The sequence below is a fragment of the Orycteropus afer genome, unplaced genomic scaffold (genome assembly GCF_000298275.1).
Source record: "Orycteropus afer afer isolate SDZICR_OR568_19922 unplaced genomic scaffold, OryAfe1.0 scaffold00010, whole genome shotgun sequence".
NCBI lineage: Eukaryota > Metazoa > Chordata > Mammalia > Tubulidentata > Orycteropodidae > Orycteropus > Orycteropus afer.
This window is the reverse complement of record NW_006921597.1, coordinates 8987161-9006623: the sequence shown is the minus strand read 5'-3', so window position 1 is coordinate 9006623 and position 19463 is coordinate 8987161. Positions and strand designations below refer to the sequence as shown.

General features: G+C 41.5%; 1 protein-coding gene across 1 annotated transcript in view; it reads left to right on the top strand.

Moving 5' to 3' along the window:
* ATP1A1 (ATPase Na+/K+ transporting subunit alpha 1) overlaps positions 1–19463 on the top strand; it is a 32558-nt gene that overhangs the window by 1080 nt on the left and 12015 nt on the right. Inside the window, exons 2-12 of the mRNA XM_007948679.2 lie at positions 8634–8738; positions 9613–9672; positions 11551–11754; positions 12370–12483; positions 13253–13387; positions 13500–13617; positions 14063–14331; positions 14839–15037; positions 16052–16161; positions 18512–18646; positions 19222–19414. Coding sequence (XP_007946870.1) covers positions 8634–8738; positions 9613–9672; positions 11551–11754; positions 12370–12483; positions 13253–13387; positions 13500–13617; positions 14063–14331; positions 14839–15037; positions 16052–16161; positions 18512–18646; positions 19222–19414 — 1642 coding nt within the window. The remainder of the gene's footprint in view (positions 1–8633; positions 8739–9612; positions 9673–11550; positions 11755–12369; positions 12484–13252; positions 13388–13499; positions 13618–14062; positions 14332–14838; positions 15038–16051; positions 16162–18511; positions 18647–19221; positions 19415–19463) is intronic.

Below are 19463 nucleotides of genomic sequence, written 5' to 3'. Positions count from 1 at the left end.
TTCTCATCTGGCTCATGAATATTCACCCAGAGGATCAAATGCAGTAGTAACCTGTGTTCTGTTTAGAGTGAGTGTAATGCAAGTGTAAATTGTAGCTATTGTTGGGGCTTAGAAAGTAATTGGAAATAAGAGATCAAATCTTTATAAACTGTGGGTTTGCTGTTCCTCGGTTAGTCTTAAGCTCTTTCAAAGCTAGACAATTTTTCTTTCATGCGAAGAACATTAAGGTTAGAAAATAATGGGAAATACTATCAATTCTTCAAAGGAAAGCCAAGTGGAAGCATTTGCTGAGAACTGTCATCTTTGCTCAACCAGCAGATCTACTTAATTGCATCATAGAGCGTGTCTACTTTCACTTTTTAAGTAGAAAACTTTATAATTGGCATTTTCACATTTGTTAAGTCATTGCAGAAATCTTTAAAAGATAAAATGGGTTTTTCAGCCTTACGTGATGGGAGGAGGCTTGGACATGCGTGCTGTGGTGCCTTCTAGCTCCCCAGGGCTCTCTGCCAGCCAACAGGCCAGAAGAAGAAACAAGAGTGTCAGATCAGATGGGCTCACAGTAATCAGAGTGGCTTGCGTTTGGACAGCAAAACACTGGGCAGAATGTTTCCCCATCTCTGCCAGAGCTGTCCAGTTCTAGATTACGCTCAAAATACATGTCCACAGAGTGATAATGGGAGGTAAAGAGAACTTCAAAATCCACTAACATTATTGTTTTAAGCTTTTCTTAGTTTATGTATTTTTGGAAAAGGAGACGTAACCAAGCTGGGTTTGAACTTTCTCACGTTGCTGTGAATTGAGTGGATGAGAGGAAGTGTGTTCTTTGGCTAGAATCAGAGAGAGACTGTTCTTTGCATATGACTCACTTCATTAGCTGTGCTGAAATCTGTTGTCAGGAATCCACAAGAATTCTTCACATTTGCTTGACTGATGTTTAGAATAGCAAATTCTGTCAGTGAGAAAAGAGGCCCTTTACCACTGCCCCACAGTTTTTCTCTCAGGATTGGTTTCATTTGGATCCTGAGTCAAGGGATCTTGGTCCAGTAGACTCTCATTCCCTAGTTTCTTTGTGTCTTTACAATGAAATCGATCTGAACATTATCACTGTATCTGGTTCTATTCAAACCCTGCTTAGTTACAGCTGTTGGATATTTTCTGTTGGTGATCCCAAAAAGTAGAATCTTGGTGGGTTGGTTGTGCTTTGTCTTTGGAACTTGTATTGTTTGGGAGCCCAGATAACCAGAGAGTCAAATCAATAGGCTTTGATGTTTATCTTTCCAATTGCTTGTCATGGTGAGAGCAGGGGTTCTCTTAGAGTTTTTGTTTTCTCTTTTACCTTCCACATAATACATCCATGGCACCATATTTGTTTTATTGTTTTTATTTGATTGTGTTGGTTGGCTTTTTCTTCAAATCACATCACATTTCTTTAGGACCTAGATAGAAATTTTTAATTCATCTTGTAACCCGGGTGTGAGATATAGAGGTTGAATACCCCCAAAGTTTTTGTTTTATTTCTTAAATAATTGGGAAAACAAAATACTTGATTAGGTGATAGTAAATCTAAAGTATATTGATTCTTTAGACATCTTAGAATGATCATGGCTCTGTACTGTAACAGGAGCCGGTGGCATGGGATGAGAGCTGGCTCTTTGAGATGAGGAAGGGAGATTAAGCCTTATTCATTTGGGGATGAGGGAAAGCCACTGGCTGTTTTCTTTGTGTCCTGCTGATTGATCGGCTGCAACCCAAGTTTGGAGATACTGAAACTGGCTGACCAAGGGATCTACTGCTTGACCTTGCTAGGTTATCCTCTGGAGCAGGCTGCATGTTTGGGCAGAAGGCATATGAAACCATGGTGGTCCCTGGGGTCATCTTCTCTGTAGAGGAGAGCTTGTTCCTCACTGCCCCCAGTGCTGCTTCTGTCATGAAGGTGTCACCACTGGGGGGCCAGAGAGCTGCTACTGTATTATGATAATGTGTTTTCCCCCTCAACTCAGCCATCTCTCAGTCTCAGATCCCTGACTAGGAAATTCCTTGTATACAAATTAAGCTAATTAGTCATTTAGGAGCAAATGGAGGTGTAATTAATTGGGCATCATCACTTCTTTTTTTTCTTTTAAAAACAGAAATTTATTCTCTCGCAGTTTAGGAGGCTAGAAGTCCAAATTCAGACTGCCAGCTCTAGGGAAAGGCTTTCCCTCTATGTGTCTGTTAGTCCTAGGAGGATCCCAATGCAGGGACCCTGGGTCCAAATGATTCACTAGACTCTCAGCTTTTCTTTCTGGGTGGTAGTAGGTCCCCTTAGGCATCATCATTTCTTGACTTGATATTTCTTTGTTTTAATTGATGAGATTAAATTTTAAAATATCCAAAATGAAGTGTGTTTTAGGGAGTTCTGGTGGCATAGAGCCTAAGGCACTTGACTGCTAACCAGAAGCCTGGCGGTTCAAACCCACCAGCCACTCCTCGGAATGAAGACTGGGCAGTCTACTTCCATAGTGATACCACCTCAGAAACCCAAGGAGGGGTCACTATGAGTTGGATCTGACTCAATGGCAGTGAGTTTGATTATTTTTTTCATAAGGTTCAAAACGTTTTCAGAGTAAGGTATGGCAATAATGTTGAAGAGTGATGAGACTTAAAAACCAAGTTATAATAACTTTTGTAACATTTACAGAGTATCTTTATATATGTAATGGTGTTTGATAATTATTTAAGAATTTATGTCCAGGAAAGTTAGAATGCACCCTCCTCTTTAAAAAAAAAAAAAAGAAAGAAAGAAAGAAAAATAATGGAAAGATGTAGCACAGGCTAAGGCGCTCTGGTGGTGCAGTGCCTAAGGCATTTGACTGCTAACCAGAAGATTGGTGGTTCAAATCCATTGGCCGCTCCTTGGAAAGAAAATGGGGCAATCTATGTCTACAAAGATTTATTGCCTTGCAAACCCAGTAGGGGTCGCTATGAGCTGAAATCAACTTGATGGCAGTGGGTTTGGTAGCACAGGCTAGGCAGTGCCCCACGTAACCAGCATTCAGAGAATAGCCCCCCTCCCCCTGCCACGAAGGCTAATTTGCCAGAATTAGTTCAGAGGTGATTTTTCTACAATCCTCTTGGACACCTTTGGAACAGGCTACATTAATTTAATTTTACCTTTCTTCTGGCCCTTGTTGCTACTTTAAAGGTTTTTGATTGATTGTAGGTTTTGAAACCATGTAATTTTGTTTGATGGCATTCTGTCAGAATGCCTTCTCTAGGTTCTTTAATGGTGATACCAAGTATTGTTCCCATTTTTATGGATGAGGAAACTGAGCTGACTTGTTCAAGTTCATGGAGCTGGCCATAGCACAACTAGAATGACTTGGGGCTGACCTAAAAGCACTGTCAACAGCCCCTGTGAGAAGAAAGTGTAGGAATCTTGGCAGAGGTCTTGTGGGCTTTTAGGTGCCCTCTAGGCTTGTTCAGGAATTTCAGAAGAACTCTGAGCTCACTGCTGGCCCCAGAGCATTGTGATGATATGGTGGGAACCCTGGCCAGAAAATCCATAATGAGAAATCCATTGAGAAAGCCTTTTTAAGCAGCCCATGTGAGTATGAAGGCTGAAGTGGTGTTACTGGTGGCAGCAGTTTATTCAAACTTGAGGGAACCTACTCCTGGATGGAAACTTCTCCCCTAATCTTCATTGCCCTCACGTGTGTGTGTGTGTGTGGGGGGGGAGTTCTGTTAAAGGCAGCTAATGCTTATTTTGAAATAAAACTCTTTACTGAAGAAGAAGGAACATCTTAGCCCTAGCAGGTCTCAGGGATTTCTCACGCATTGTGAGGATTTAATGTGTGTTTTTAATGACATGAACCTTGTTACGTGTTGTTTAACTTTGGCTCCTCCTATTAAGAGTTTTCCTATCTCCTGGGTACCCTTTTGTCACATGGTAGCAAAACTCATAGTGAATCTTTGAGGGAATGGAATCCTTGGGAAGTGCTGGGTAACATAATGACACATCTTAAGCTGTGTCACACTGGGCAAGCCTCTGTCCCTTGCTGTGACTTCTCTATTTCTAAATTAGAATGCAGCAAAAAAAAAAAAAAAGAAAGAAAAGACCAATTTACTTCATTTTCACAAATGGCCCTTTTGAGAACGGCATAACAATATATACCCACTCCTCCTTATCAACATGGTTAGTTCCCACAGACCAGGTCATCCTGTGAAAATCAGCATTATGCGAAAATGTGCTGTCAAAGTCCTGCCAGGCCCCAGCTGAGGGTGCCTGCTACTGCCACTCCCAGGGGAGGGCCGCCCAGTCTTCTAGAGCCAAGGTGGCCCAGGCACTGTCCATCTTCCCATCCCTGAGTCCCTTTTGTCCCCTTTCCCTCACCCTATTTTCAGGGTCAGTGGCCCTAGCTCATCCCCTCAATGACCCCAAAATGTCCCTGTGGGGGGGCTCCTTGGGCACGCTGCCTGCTGGCCTCTCACCAGGTCATCCTTTGGCTCTTGCTAGGCAGCCCTGACCTCCTCCTGCCCCCATGCCCTCATGAGAATTGACAACCCAGAGCTACCTCTGAGGATGTGAAGGCCAGGCCCAGCCTTTGCCCTTGACCTTAAAACTGGAGCTGCTGCCAACCACTCCTCCGCAGACCCTACCCTTCCCTCACCTGTGCCCGCCCAGGAGGGGGGACATCAAGGAAGTAATAAGAGCCTGCACAAGTGCCAGTCAGGTAACGTGGGGTCCCACAGCCCCTAGGCACCTGAGTGCCCTCTCTCAGGGCTCCTTCTGACCACAGCCTGCCCATCCCTGCTGCCCCTCAGGGCTGGGAGCTGAGGCCAGACCCCTGGGTCCTGTCCCACTTTCTTCTTGACCCCTAGAGTGGCCCACCTTCAGGAAACCGGCTGCCACTGCCCTGGCCTCAGCTCCCTGTGGGCACCCAGAACCTGCTGGGCACGGTCCTGTTCCTGCCTCATGCCAGATTTCCTGCTCTGCCCAGCAGCTTGAGACCATGTCTCTTGTCCCTTCCCAGATGGTGAAATACTGTGCAATACGACCTTCCTTTCTACACACATGAGGGTCTGCCAGTTGGGGATCCTGTCAGGTACCTCAGTGTTTGTTACTGCCAGATGTACATCATTGTGAAAAATAGATAGTAGATGTTTTACTATTGTCATAAATGCGAAATGTTGGATAATGAGATAGTTGGTAAGTGAGGAGTTAGGTGTACTTTGTTGTTGTTGTTATGTGCCATCGAGTTGGACCTGACTCAAAGCGACCCCTCCTTGGGTTTCCGAAGAAGTATCACTACGGAAGTAGATTGCCCCATCTTCCTTCTGAGGAGTGGCTGCTGGGTTTTAGACTTACATAGTACTAGTACCTTTCCTCAGTGGAGCACCATGGGAATTAATTACTCCCAATCCTCTGTGGGGGGGTTGGAGGAGGTGATTGGAATCTAATTGAAAAAATAGGAATCGGGTACCCAAGAAATAGAGTAGGAAGGGCACTGCGGTCAATTAAAGAAAAAACTTTTCCCCTTGCAGTGACGTATTGCTTTTTCCAAATGTTTTTAGAAGAAATAATAAAAGAAAATGTACTTACCTGTTTTTACACCTTCCTTGTTTTTATCATCCTTTTCCTGCCAATCTCCTCTCCTCCTCCCCAATACATAAAAACACACATAGACTTTTCTCTGCTTTGAAGCTGCAGTCCCTGGGATTGATGGGTACTTGAGTAACTAATAATTGGTTCCTACTAGGATAAACTAGGAACCAATTATTAGTTACTCAAGTTTACCCATCAATCCCAGGGACTGCAGCTTCAAAGCAGAGAAAAGTCTATGTTTCCTACTAGGATAAACTAGGAGCTCTGGTAACATAGTGGCTAAAGCACTTGACTGCTAACCAGAAGGCTGGTGATTCAAACCCACCAGCCACTCCTCGGAAGGAAGGTTGGGCAATCCTACTTCCGTAGTGATACTGCCTCGGAAACCCAAGGAGGGGTCGCTATGAGTCGGGCCGACTCGACGGCACATAACAACAACAACAACAACAGGATAAACTAATCTGTCCTGGAAGAAGTGCAGTGAGAATGGCCATACTTTGTCTCACCTACTTTGGTCATGTTGTCAGAAGGGACCATTCTCTGGAGAAAGGATATCATGCTCAGTGAAGTGGAGGGTCCGCGAAAAAGGGGAAGGCCCTCAACGAGATGGATTGGCACAATGGCTACAACTATGGACTCAAGTATAGCAAGGATTGTGAGGATGGTGCACAACCGGGCAGTGTTTCATTCTGTTGTATGTGGGGTTGCTGTGAGTAGGAGTTGACTGGACGGCACATAACAACAACAACCAGTATAAACTAGTACTGTTGCTTTCTTGTAGGGAAGACTGAATTACATAAGCTGCCTGGTTCTTCCCTTAAGCAATCATTGCCTAGTGAAAAATAAACAACTGTGAATAAAAAGAAATGTCACATGTTTATGTTCCGCATGTGTCTTTCACAAATGGCCTTATTTAAAGCTATGCCTTCTTTAGCAGGAACTGATGAAATGGAAGAGTTATTAAGAAGTCTAGATCCCAAATAACTATGCCATGGATAACTGTGAGACGGCAGGCAAGGCATTTATCTTGTAAATGGGGATGAAACTTTGGAAGGTGTCCAAGGCTTAACTGCTTAAATAATTTTCTGCCCTCTTATTGAAATGGGAAATATTGGAAGTAGGAGAATCATCATAGCATACAGATGGTGAGGCAGAGAGAATTTAACTCCGATTTTCATATATTTAAATTAAATATATTTTAATCAAACTCCACTTGCTTCGAGAGAATTTATTAATTCTATTTTAGAAATCAATAGGAACTGGCCACAGAAGTCTTTTAATGATCCTTAACCAATGTCTTTAAAGTGATTTTTGAGTGTTGTGCTTTTCCATTAAATATTTGAGGGAAATGTCACTTTGGACTGTGGTTCTTCCCTTGTAGGAACCCTGTCTTTTTCTTTTGTCTGTTGCTTTCAGTGAGTGTGATTATTTTCCATTTTAAGTCTGGCACCAAGGGCTGTATGCAAAGAGGCACCTACACGTGCTGTGGCTGCCCGGCAGGCCCAAGTGGAGAGAATGCCGGCTGGCCCAAGTGGAGAGAATGCCGAGAATGTGGCCTATCTTTAGACCTGCTTCATTCTTCGCAGATAAGACAGGAACTAAAGAACTCACTCTTTGTTGGGAGAAGTTGGTCAAGTAACACCGCAAACATGACCACAGAAGTTGAACCCTGAATAATATAAATGTCTCTATGCGTGGGTAATACCATCTGATATTGGAGTAAGATTTTTCTTTGGAATCTTGAGTATCTTCACACTCAAGTAGATATTGTATTTACTTGCAGCCATGTCAACTGACTGAAAACACCTATACTCTTTGCTTTTATTTTCATTTCAGTCCAGTATGCTTTTAAATCTTGACACCAAAAAACTAAAAACCAAACTTACTGCCATCGAGTCGGATCTGACTCATAGCCACCCCTCCTTGGGTTTTCAAGGCAGTATCGCTATGGAAGTAGATTGCCCAACCTTCCTTCCGAGGAGTGAACTGCCAGCCTCTGGTTAGCAGTCAAATGCCTTAGGCACTATGCCACAAGAATTCCTAATTTTTGCTTTGGTAGCTGGTAATGTACTTCTGAAAGTTAGAAATGGATAAGGGCAAGCCAAGAGATATTGCATCTTAGAAAATGCACAAAATAATAGTAATAGTATAGCATGTCACCCATTTTTAAGAAAGTCACTAAGATTTACTTTCTTTGCCATTCTTAAATTGTTGCAGTGGGAGGCATCTCATTGGTGGTGGTGATGGGGTGCCTGGTGAGGGGCCTTTCTGTCCCACTGACTGAGCTTTGGAGCACCAGGTTGAGGCTTTGTGTAGATAGGCTCAGGCATTTAAAACAGTGTAGGGGAGTGGAACAATCTAAATTTAAACTATAGAATCAACATTTTCTTTAAAAATTGTTCCAGTTTTCAGGAGGCGTAGGTGGATCCTGTGAATTGCGTGATAAATGCACTTGCTTTTCCTACATCCTGCTTATGTCAAAACATTTTCAGTGACTTTCATTTGGGGGATTTTACTTTCAGGTTACAGATTGGGGTGGGGACTCTTTGTTTTATTGAAGAAATTTTAAGGATTGGGTTCTATTTTTGTTTTAAAGAAAGAGGGAAATGTCAGTCTTCTTAAGTAAGCACTAAAGATACTTAAATTTGATACTGACTGACTTCTTTGCAAAGTTAAGAATTTAAACTTAAGTACCATACTTTTCTCTAAGTTGTTAATAATGTTAAAGCTAGCTTCCTTCTTTCCAGTGGAGGGATTTTTGACACACAACTCAGAGCCAAAGGGAAGCGGCTCTGTGCGGTGTATTCTAAGGCCTGCCATCACTTTCCCACTGATCATAATGCCCTTGGGTAAAGATAATAGTATTAATAATAGATTGCATTGTTTAGTGTCATGCAAAAGCACATAAATTTCCATGAATTATCCCAATGACTATTCCAAAGGAGGAAAGCTATCCTCAAAACTACCAAAATCCCTTGCTCCAAAATCTTTAGTTTAGAGATGTATTAATAATTTGCAATCAAACCATTCCATGTTCTACCTGTAGGTTGGACGTGACAAATATGAACCTGCAGCCGTTTCAGAGCATGGCAACAAAAAGAAGGCCAAGAAAGAGCGGGACATGGATGAGTTGAAGAAAGAAGTTTCTATGGTAAGTTCTGGGTGGAAGGCTGCTTTTCATTCTCCTTTTAAAAAATATATTTGTTTTTAAATTTTATCTTTGAGGATAAGATATTTGATTCAGTCAGAGACTTGCTTTATTAGTAAAGAAATCATAGCAGGTAAGAGATGTAGAGATTGATATTGAAAAATTTCACTTTAAAAGCTGTTAGGGGATTGGAAAAGTTATTCAACAAGTCTGGCCAAAACCAAAAACCCACAGAAGGAACTGTGGTTGATAGGGGCCTTTGGCTTTCCTACTGTCTAGGTTATGCTGAATGCTGGGAACTTCCAACCTCTCTGGTTGTGGAGGTTTCCACAGATTCAACCCATCTAACATTTGTCTGTTGTTTAGAGAAGGCAAAGGAGGTTTTACTAGATTTCAAAGCATGCCTGGGTTTCTCTCTAGTGATGGGGGCAAGCCTCAGAAACCAAAGAAGGGGGTCACTATGGGTTGGATCCAACTCGACAGCAGTGAGTTTGGTTTTTTTGGTTTGTCATGTAATGGAAGAGGAGCTCTCGTGGCGTAGTTAAGGCATTTGACTGTTAACCAGAAGGTTGGCAGTTCAAACCCATCAGCCACTCCGCAGAAGGAAGACTGGGCAATCTACTTCCATAAAGATTTACCACCTTGGAAGCCCAAAGAGGGTCGCTATGAGTCAGAATTGATTCGATGGCAATGAGTTTTATTTTTTTGGTCACATAATGGGTCAACTATCCTTGGGTTAAGGCTTAGCAGTGAAAAGTATTCTAACTTCTGCATGAAGAACAGCTTCTGAGATTAATGATAATATTAAGTGATGTTGATACTTCTCTATCGTTTTTGATGCTGCAGTATTTAACTCTTTGTTTTTGTTTTCATGTAGGATGACCACAAACTTAGCCTTGATGAACTTCATCGCAAATATGGAACAGACTTGAGCCGAGTACGTTCTAGCTTGAAATTTCCTTTATAGAATCCTAATTTTCCCATTCTTCCCCTATCAAAAGGGTGCTGTTGCTGTTGTTGTTATGTGCTATCAAGTCGGCCCTGACTCATAGCGACCCCTCCTTGGGTTTCCAAGGAGGTATCACTATGGAAGTAGATTGCCCAGCCTTCCTTCCGAGGAGTGTCTGGTGCATTTAAACCACCAGCCTTCAGGTTAGCAGTCAAGTGCCTTAGGCACTATGCTACCAGAGATAAGAGGGGCATAATGACAGCCACCATCTGAGTACTTCTGTTGTCTGACAGGCACAGAGGTTTGACCTTCTATTTTACAAATCTTTTCTATATGTGTTAAATTGAGTTGAATTAGTTGAATGTTTTGAAGGATTCAGATTTTTGCACTTTCCCCAGCTAGATCATTGCAAGATGCTAGATGTTGGTTGTTCTGATAACAGTTTTTTAAAAAAGCTTTGCTTTGCACAAAGATCATAGACCTTTTAATAAGATAATATATCGGGTATGCCTGTTACTTACATCACTGAGTTTTCATTAGAATCCTATGATGTAGGCTTTCTGTGACCCTAAGCCAGTTACCCAAATGCTGTGGGTCTGTTTTCTTGTAATAAAATGGAGTTAAAATACCCCAAAAAAAAGTTGTCATGAGAACTAAACAAGTTAAAGCTCTTAATTCAATGTCTGACATGTAGCATGTGCTCAGATGCTTCATAGTGGTTGTTTTTATTCTACCTGGTCATACTTACATGAAGTTGAGGTGACAGAGGGCCCTATAATTCCTTTTCTTCCCTTACTGCCTGATTTTTCTTCCCCTTTTCCCCATACTCCATAGTTCACTCCAGTATTAAAAATTATACAAATAAAAAATACCTATATGCAAACATTTCAGGTAAAAATAAGTCAAAGATTTCCCCCCCCCCCGACTTGGTATTTTGATAGTATGAAAGTAATAATTTTTCCTTTTAATGGGAACCATCTATACAGCTGTCTGCTCTCAGCAACTGTTTTGTTTTTATTTTTCTAAATTTTTTGTCACTGAGAATGTACACAGCAAAATATACACCAGTTCAGCATTTCTTCATGTAGCAATTTGGTTATACATTCTTCGAGTTGTGCAGCCATTCTCATTCCCCTTTTCTGACTTGTTCCTTATTGTGAACATAAATCCACTGCCCCATAAGGTTTCCATCTAATCTTTTGAGTTGCTGCTGTCAATTTGACCCCACATAGATACTAAAAAACGCTATCAGTGATTTTGGTTTTAAGGCTTATTAGCAAATAACAGGGCATTAGTCCAGTGGACGTTTCCAGTCGGTACTTTTCACACTTGACAGGTTTACTGGGGGTTTGCTAAAACGTGCATGTTTCAGAACCCTTTCCTCCCAGGCAAGTGTTCTCTCAAGTGTAAAGCTGTATAGTTAGAACTTGAGTGTTAACCCAGCAAGAGGTTGGATTCCTGTGGAGATTTTTTCTGCTTTACTGTTTGTAGGTTTTTTTCCCTCTCCCTAACAGATTTGATACATAGAAAACTTAATGCTCTTACTTTGAAATATTGAATCAATTCGTTAAAATATGTATCTTTTTGGTAACAATGCCATGTGGCGTGAGTCACTTATGCCATAACTTGGAAGAAACTAGATTAGATCCAAATATGTCTGTATTAATTAAGAGAAAAAATTTTTGTATCTGTGTGGCTTCCTCAGGAAACCTGACCTGTTTGCTTCAGCTTCATGAGGGATCGCCATCAGAATTGCTCATGGAAGATTGGCCAGGTTTTTACCTTGGCTTTCTAGCTTAGGAAATTTTGTCTCTTAGCTAAATCACCTTATTGCTGCTGTCTTATCAATACTTGTCTACTCCTCAGGGCTTAACAACTGCACGAGCTGCAGAGATCCTGGCCCGAGATGGTCCCAATGCCCTCACTCCCCCTCCCACTACTCCTGAATGGGTCAAATTCTGTCGGCAGCTGTTTGGGGGGTTCTCAATGTTACTGTGGATTGGAGCGATTCTTTGTTTCTTGGCTTATGGCATCCAAGCTGGAACAGAAGAAGATCCTCAAAACGATAATGTGAGTTATCTGGTTCTTAATTTTGACCTATAAGACATCCTTACAGTCTTTGCTTCCCACTTATTTTCAATTGCCACTAGTTACTTGATGGATTTAAATACTGGAGAATGTGTTAACAACTATTGCCTTCAAAACCCATGCATCCTTCCTTCTCCATCTGAGGTGTCCCTTCTCTAACCTTGTGGATGCTCTTACAAGCTGCACCTGTGTACTAGTAGCTCTGCTTAGCTCCTGGTCCAAGTCCTTGTTGCCATTCACTGGGTGGCAGAGTACAGCTTTTAATGTCAGCGTGTTACACCTGTCTGGAGATGTTTGGTAGCTGTTCTTCAAAAGTCACATGTTTGGAAAATATCTTTGTTTTAGTAAAGCAGAAAAAATGGGTTTATCTCGGACATTTCCAAACTCTATGAAGTTGGTGACCAAGGGTCTGGGACAGAGCCCCATCTCTAATTCTCTTATATAATAGTCTCTAGAAAGAGAAACATTTAAGTTACGTGTTTCTGAAGGCTCAGTATCTTTACAAAACCAGCTTTCAATCCAGTCAGAAAATAACTGCATGTTTCAGATTCTTTTCCTAAGAGCCGTCCCAGCCCTGACCTGTTTGTTCCCTTCCAGCTCTATCTTGGTGTGGTGCTATCAGCTGTTGTCATCATAACTGGTTGTTTCTCCTACTATCAAGAAGCTAAAAGTTCAAAGATCATGGAATCCTTCAAGAACATGGTTCCTCAGGTACCAGATGCTTTATCCTTGTTCAGGTGGTGACTTGACAGCCCCAAGAATGTCAGTTAGCCTGGTGTTAAGGTTTTCCAAGTATTGAATGAATTTGTCAGAGAGATGGATGCCTCTATTTTTTTCTTTTACCCCTTCCAGTCCAGACCTATATATATTATTTTTTTCCTTTTTAATTTTTATTGTGATTTGGGTGAAAGTTTAAAGAGCAAATTCATTTTCCATACAACAGTTCATACACATTTTGTTTCATGATATTGGCTACAATTCCCCACAGTATAACAGCTCCCTTCCCACTTCCTGTAGTTACCTCTGCCCTATATCCTCCTTTCCTTTGCATTCCTGCCCCCTGAGCTTGCTTTCTGAGCAAATACTACTGTTCTGTTCTCCCATGATTGATCGTTCTAAGGAGTGTATCTACCCGATGTCAATATGTACCTGTCTGTTTGGCTGGAAGCCACGGAGTGAGTTCCGTTCCAGATCTGAAGGCTAACTAGGGGCCATAGTCTCAGGGCAGACCTATATTTCTTGTATCTCAGAAAAAGAGAGCCTACACTTCGATCAAAAACTAAAAGAGGTAGCATAAAATGAGAGCACTGTGCTGGATCATTGAAGCTCGTATAGAGCATGTGTTGTAACTTGCAGAGCTCAAAAGATGAACGGTATCTCTGTTAGGTATTGAGATGATTAGGGTGATGGGTCATTTAATAATTTGTTGGAATCTGTTTTTATCCCGTTTAATGGTGAAAACTGTTTTCCACTTTCAAAGCAAGCCCTTGTGATTCGAAATGGTGAGAAAATGAGCATCAATGCAGAAGATGTTGTAGTTGGAGATCTAGTGGAAGTGAAAGGAGGAGACCGAATCCCTGCTGATTTGAGAATCATATCGGCAAATGGCTGCAAGGTAGAGAGTTTTAATCAGAACCTCTCATAGCTAGCTCTGCTGATTTACCGGATCAGTGCAGTACCCCGGGACAGGTCTGGTGTGCTCACACACCTATTTTTCTCATGCACAGGTGGATAACTCCTCACTCACTGGAGAGTCAGAACCCCAGACCAGGTCTCCGGATTTCACAAATGAAAACCCCCTGGAGACGAGGAACATTGCCTTTTTTTCAACCAACTGTGTTGAAGGTAGGCCATTTTAAGGCAGTATTCACCATGGCATGGTATTTATCTTAAGCATTAGCAAAAAAAAAAAAGGGAAAAGAAAACCAGAGATACAATGCTCTTGCTTTATTGGCTCCAATTCTGACAACTGCTGTGAAGCACAGAGCAGAGTTGGCAGTTTACTTCCTGGCAGGAAAAACCCAGGAAGCTTTGTGGCTGGTATTTCTCTTCCGTCCACCTCCAGTGTGCTTCTGCTGTTGGCAGTGCCAATCTAGTGCAAGTATGGGAGCTGCTGTCCTCTGCTGATAGATAGAAGTCCCTTTGCTAAAGTCTATGTTTAAAACAAACAGCATATTCAGCCAGAGTGTTGGCCCTTAAAAACATGTGTTTAAGACGTGCCATACAATTTTGTGTATTCTGTGGTTTCTTTCCAATTATATTTGTTGCCACTTTCCCTTGCTTTTTAAAGGCACTGCTCGGGGCATTGTCGTATATACCGGGGATCGCACTGTGATGGGACGTATTGCTACACTTGCTTCTGGACTGGAAGGGGGTCAGACTCCTATTGCTGCAGAAATTGAGCATTTTATCCACATCATCACGGGCGTGGCTGTGTTTCTCGGTGTGTCTTTCTTCATCCTGTCTCTGATCCTGGAGTACACCTGGCTTGAGGCTGTCATTTTCCTCATTGGTATCATTGTAGCCAATGTGCCAGAAGGTTTGCTGGCCACTGTCACGGTAAGAGGCTTGAGGAGGGTGATTGTCACCCTTACTCAGATCAGCTTGCATTTGTAAATGACTTATGGGCTGCCAAGTTATGTGTTACACAGATCTGTATATAATTTTTCTTCAGAGCCATATGGTTAAGTATTGACACTCTAAAGGCAGTTATATATCCACAGCATGCTTTTACAAGGGAAGGTAGTAACGCAAATGTATATATTTTGTTCTTAAATATCCACCAAATTATTTCATGGTCAGAATAATATATTGGAGAAGGGAGCAGAGCTTGGGAGTGCAGTGGTGGGGAAAAACAATGTGGTAAATCCTGGCTGTTTTTCTTAATGTTTTACTTTGTTGGGGGACAAGCCCCTTATACATTTTACTGTTACTATTTTTTCAGACTTTGGAGGAAGTTTGGAGAGAATTTAGACCAGATTACTTCTGTATTAGTGTGTAGCAGGGCTTTGTATGGAATTCCAGCCTCGTAGGGTTTGAAGTAACATTGTTCCTGACATCTTTTAGGTATGTCTGACGCTCACTGCCAAACGTATGGCAAGGAAAAACTGCCTCGTGAAGAACTTGGAAGCCGTGGAGACCTTAGGGTCCACATCCACCATCTGTTCTGATAAAACTGGAACTCTGACTCAGAATAGAATGACAGTTGCCCACATGTGGTTTGACAATCAAATTCATGAAGCTGATACTACAGAGAATCAGAGTGGTAAGACCAGGGGCTGCCTCACACCTGAGCTTGACTACTTAGGTTGCCCTACTTTTTTAAAAAAAAAAACCAGTACTACCATTTAAACTTTCAGCAACTTTTTCTTTTAATGCTTTTTTAAATTTTTATCATTTGAAAAGGAGTCAAGGGTATTTTAGATTTTTTTTGTATGTCAATGGAAAATTAATTTCCTGGTAAAAATGATTAAAAACCAAAACTTTATTTTTGTTTTTGTTGTTTGCCGTTGAGTCGGCCTCGACTCATAGCGACCCCTCCTTGGGTTTCCGAGGCAGTATCACTACGGAAGTAGGATTGCCCAACCTTCCTTCCGAGGAGTGGCTGGTGGGTTTGAACCGCCAGCCTTCTGGTTAGCAGTCAGATGCTGTAGACACTGTGCTACCAGAGCTCCTTCCCGGTCTGTAAAGGTTGGATAAAAGAGAAGATACAGTAAAAACTGGCCAAAACAGAAGGAGAGAATGGGATGTAATCTCTATTGTTGAAAACCTAATTTATTATTCCGTAATTTAGAAATGAGATGTATCATTACAGATTTTTTTATGATTTAATTTTTATAGTTGTTGAAAATATACACAGCAAAACATACCCAACTCAGCTGGTTCTACAGTTCAGTGATACTGATCACATACTTTGGGTTGTGCAACCATTCTCACTCTCCTTTTTGAGTTGTTCCTCCCCCATTAACATAAACTCACTGTTCCCTAAGGTTCCTATATATTCTTCAGAGTTGCTGTTGGCAATTTGATCCCATAAAGATGGTTTTTAAAAGAGCATAATATGCAAGGCAGATACTCTTTACTAGTTAAGTTAAATTATTGTTTAGTTTTAAGAAGGCTTCAGCAGATATTTTTGGTTTAAGATAGAAACATCTCAGGCCAGTAGTTTTGGATCATTTTAGATTTTTATCGGACTTTAATAGAAGAACTGAGACCATAGCGGAATTTTGGCATTCAAGTTTCATGCCTTATCTTCCTGTCTTTTTCTCACCTCCCTTAGGTGTCTCATTTGACAAGACTTCAGTCACCTGGCTTGCATTGTCCAGAATTGCAGGTCTTTGTAACAGGGCAGTGTTTCAGGCTAACCAGGAAAACCTACCTATTCTTAAGGTATGTTCAGGAGTCCCTATAAGCTATTAGGTTGCCTCTAGGGGTGCGTAGATACCATATAAGACCTTCCACCTGAGGGTTCTTGTTAAGTAGCACATTATTTTTATGATCTGTGAAATAACTATTCATTGTTGAACATCGGAAGGGTCTTGTGTGCTGTTTTACTATATTACACTTCAGTTGTATGGTCTATAATCCCAAAGTATTTATACCTCCAGGTCTGTATAAAACCAAAAACCAAATCCACTGCCATCAAGTCAATTCTGACTCCAAATGACCCCCGTTTCCGAGGTGGTAAATCTTTACAGAAGTAGGTTACCCAGTCTTGCTTCCACGGAGTGGCTGGTGGGTTTTGAACCACTAGCCTTCTGGTTAGCAGTCAGATGCTATAGACACTGTGCTACCAGAGCTCCTTCCTGGTCTGTAAAGGTTGGATAAAAGAGAAGATACAGTAAAAACTGGCCAAAACAGAAGGAGAGAATGGGATGCAATCTCTATTGTTGAAAACCTAATTAAAATCTGTGCAAGAGTCAGCACTCTTGGGTGGTGTAAGTGGTTTAGCACTGAACTACTTAACTGAAAGGTTGGAGGTTCAGGTCTACCCACAGGGGTGTTGGGAGAAAGACCTGGTGATCTACTTCTGAAAAATCAGCCATTGGAAACCCTATCGAGCATGGTTCTGTTCTGACACAGATGGGGTCACTACGGGTTGGAATTGACTTTATGAGGCAATTGGGTTTATGAGATCTGGTTTTATTACCTAGCTGACAGCAAGAGCTACTTTAGTGGCTTGATAATTGCATTTGCATATTAGGATACAGTAGATTCCAGTAAATCCCATAAGCCATTTATTTTCTTAAAATAGCTCAGCTGTTTCTCTTATCTTATTTGTCCTTAGCTTGCTTACTAATGAGGCAAAAATAAACTCAAGGCAAAAATAAGCTGAGCCTCGTGGAATTCTCGTGAATGTTGAAATGGCTGAGGTTTTACTGTGTTGCCCAAGTGCAGACACAGCCACAGAAAGGTCACGAGAGTCACAGAATCCTTTAGAAGGAGGAAGAGCCATGGGAAGCTCTGAGTTCCCTTATTCTTCTGAGTGCAGCTGCCTGTCGCGCTGGGTATAGAGACTGAGCTATCAAGGGAACTAGGACTTAGATGTACTGAGATGGGTTTTTACTGTGAAGATAGGGTTCTTTTCTTGAGAGGAGGTTTTCTTGTCACTGAATTGCTGTTGATTTAAGAATGATGTTGTTTATCATGGGATAACACTTGAGATGCCTGCTTCATGTTTTTCCTTACTTCAGTGGAAATTTCCTAGGCTTTGAGAATAGGGACTCAGAAGATTTTAGGATCAAAATTTTTTCAGACTTAAAAGCCCTGGAAAAGTAGCAAGGATGATGTATCTCAGGGGTTAGACCATATCTGTGGCATTATTACAAATAAAATGGCCTCTAGCTCTATTCTGCTTTAATTGGCTTTCATTAAAAGTGATCTCACTTATTTCATGTTTCTTAACTAATCTTTTCACCTTTGTTGTCATACAGGGCTACTACATTTGAAGTGAACATTAATTTGCACATCTGTTTATGCAGGCTTGTATGTCAAAGTTCTAAAATGGTTATGCAAAAATTGTTTATAACTGGGAAGATTTTTAGAATATCAATATGTGCATCACAAAATGAGTATTATCTAAAGTTTGGGCTTTAACTGAATGTTGCCTGATTTGTATTATTGTTGGAACTAATAATAGCTCTCGATTCTCATCCTTTGGGCCCAGATAATTTTATATAATTGAATTATGTTTGGAATATAGTCCTTCACTTTGCCCTTGGCTCAGATAGTTCGCCTGCAGTCCTGAGAACTTAAGGCATTTTCTTTTAAGTTGTAGGGCAGTGAAAGGCACTGTAAATGTTTACTTTTCTAAGTTGGTATTTTCACATTCATAATCTGAAATGTGTGGTTGGGAATAGTGTTGGTTTTGAGATTTTCCAGCAAGCCTGGGGGGAAGAGAAAAATAGGCTGAAGTAGGTTGGAAGGGTGTGTTACGATTCTCCCAGGGTAGGTGACCCCTTCACCTGCCCCTCTTTCCTAGGAGCCAATTTGGGCTGGGGAAGAAGGGCCGGCATGAAGTTAGAGTTTGAGTTGAGCACTGTGAAAAGCAGTGGCTCCGGACTGAAGTGATCCCTGTTCATGTTTCACTTCTAACAATGCCGGTTCATCTGCTGCCGTCTTTTCCTCTGCCACTGACAAGACTCTGGAATACAGTCTGTGTTATTTGTCCTCTTTTTCAGTGATGACTGCTCAGTCAGGTCTTCTCAGGGTGATTAACAAATGATGTCTATGTTCACAGCGGGCAGTTGCGGGAGATGCCTCTGAGTCAGCCCTCTTAAAATGCATTGAATTGTGCTGCGGTTCAGTGAAGGAGATGAGGGAGCAATACACCAAGATTGTTGAGATACCCTTCAACTCCACCAATAAGTACCAGGTCTGAAGATTCGGGGGAGATTGTGGGATGGGGGACAAAGAGGGAAGAAACATAAGCTATAAGAAGAAATATCCTCCCCTTCTGAATTTTATAAGCTTTTAAATGCTTTTTAAGAAATCAACTATTCAAACTTTCATGAAAGCTTTAACTTATCACTCTTGGCCTCCGTGTAGAAAATCCTAATTTATTTGAATGTCAGCAGGGTAAATGAAGCCTGTTACATAATATTGTTTGAGCCTTTTCGAATGCTCATTGTGGTTTGGTTTGTGGGTAGGTGGGTACAAATGTGCATGCCAGGCTCTTTTTTCTCAAGGCAAATTTAGTATGTGAACAAGTGTTATGAGTACATTTTTATGTACAAATTTATGAGTACATAATCATCATGCTTCCTTTTTTTTTTCCTTTCTTTTGTGTAACATTCAAAGTATGTTTCAAAGTCTAAGATAGTTCAAAGTCTTAGAAGTAAGGAAGCTTGTTTTTCCTGTAACAAATCCTAGATATTAAATGATGCTTTGTGTTCCTCTGTGGACTGCACATCCAGCCACCAGTTTCTGTGTCTGCTTGATGCCTTACAGTTGTCCATTCATAAGAACCCCAACACATCTGAACCCCGGCATCTGCTAGTGATGAAGGGAGCTCCAGAAAGGATCCTGGACCGCTGCAGCTCTATCCTTCTCCATGGCAAGGAGCAGCCACTGGATGAGGAGTTGAAAGATGCCTTTCAGAATGCCTACCTGGAGCTGGGGGGCCTTGGCGAGCGAGTGCTAGGTACACAGATGGCGGGATAATAGCACCTAGGGCACACCTCTTTTTTTAA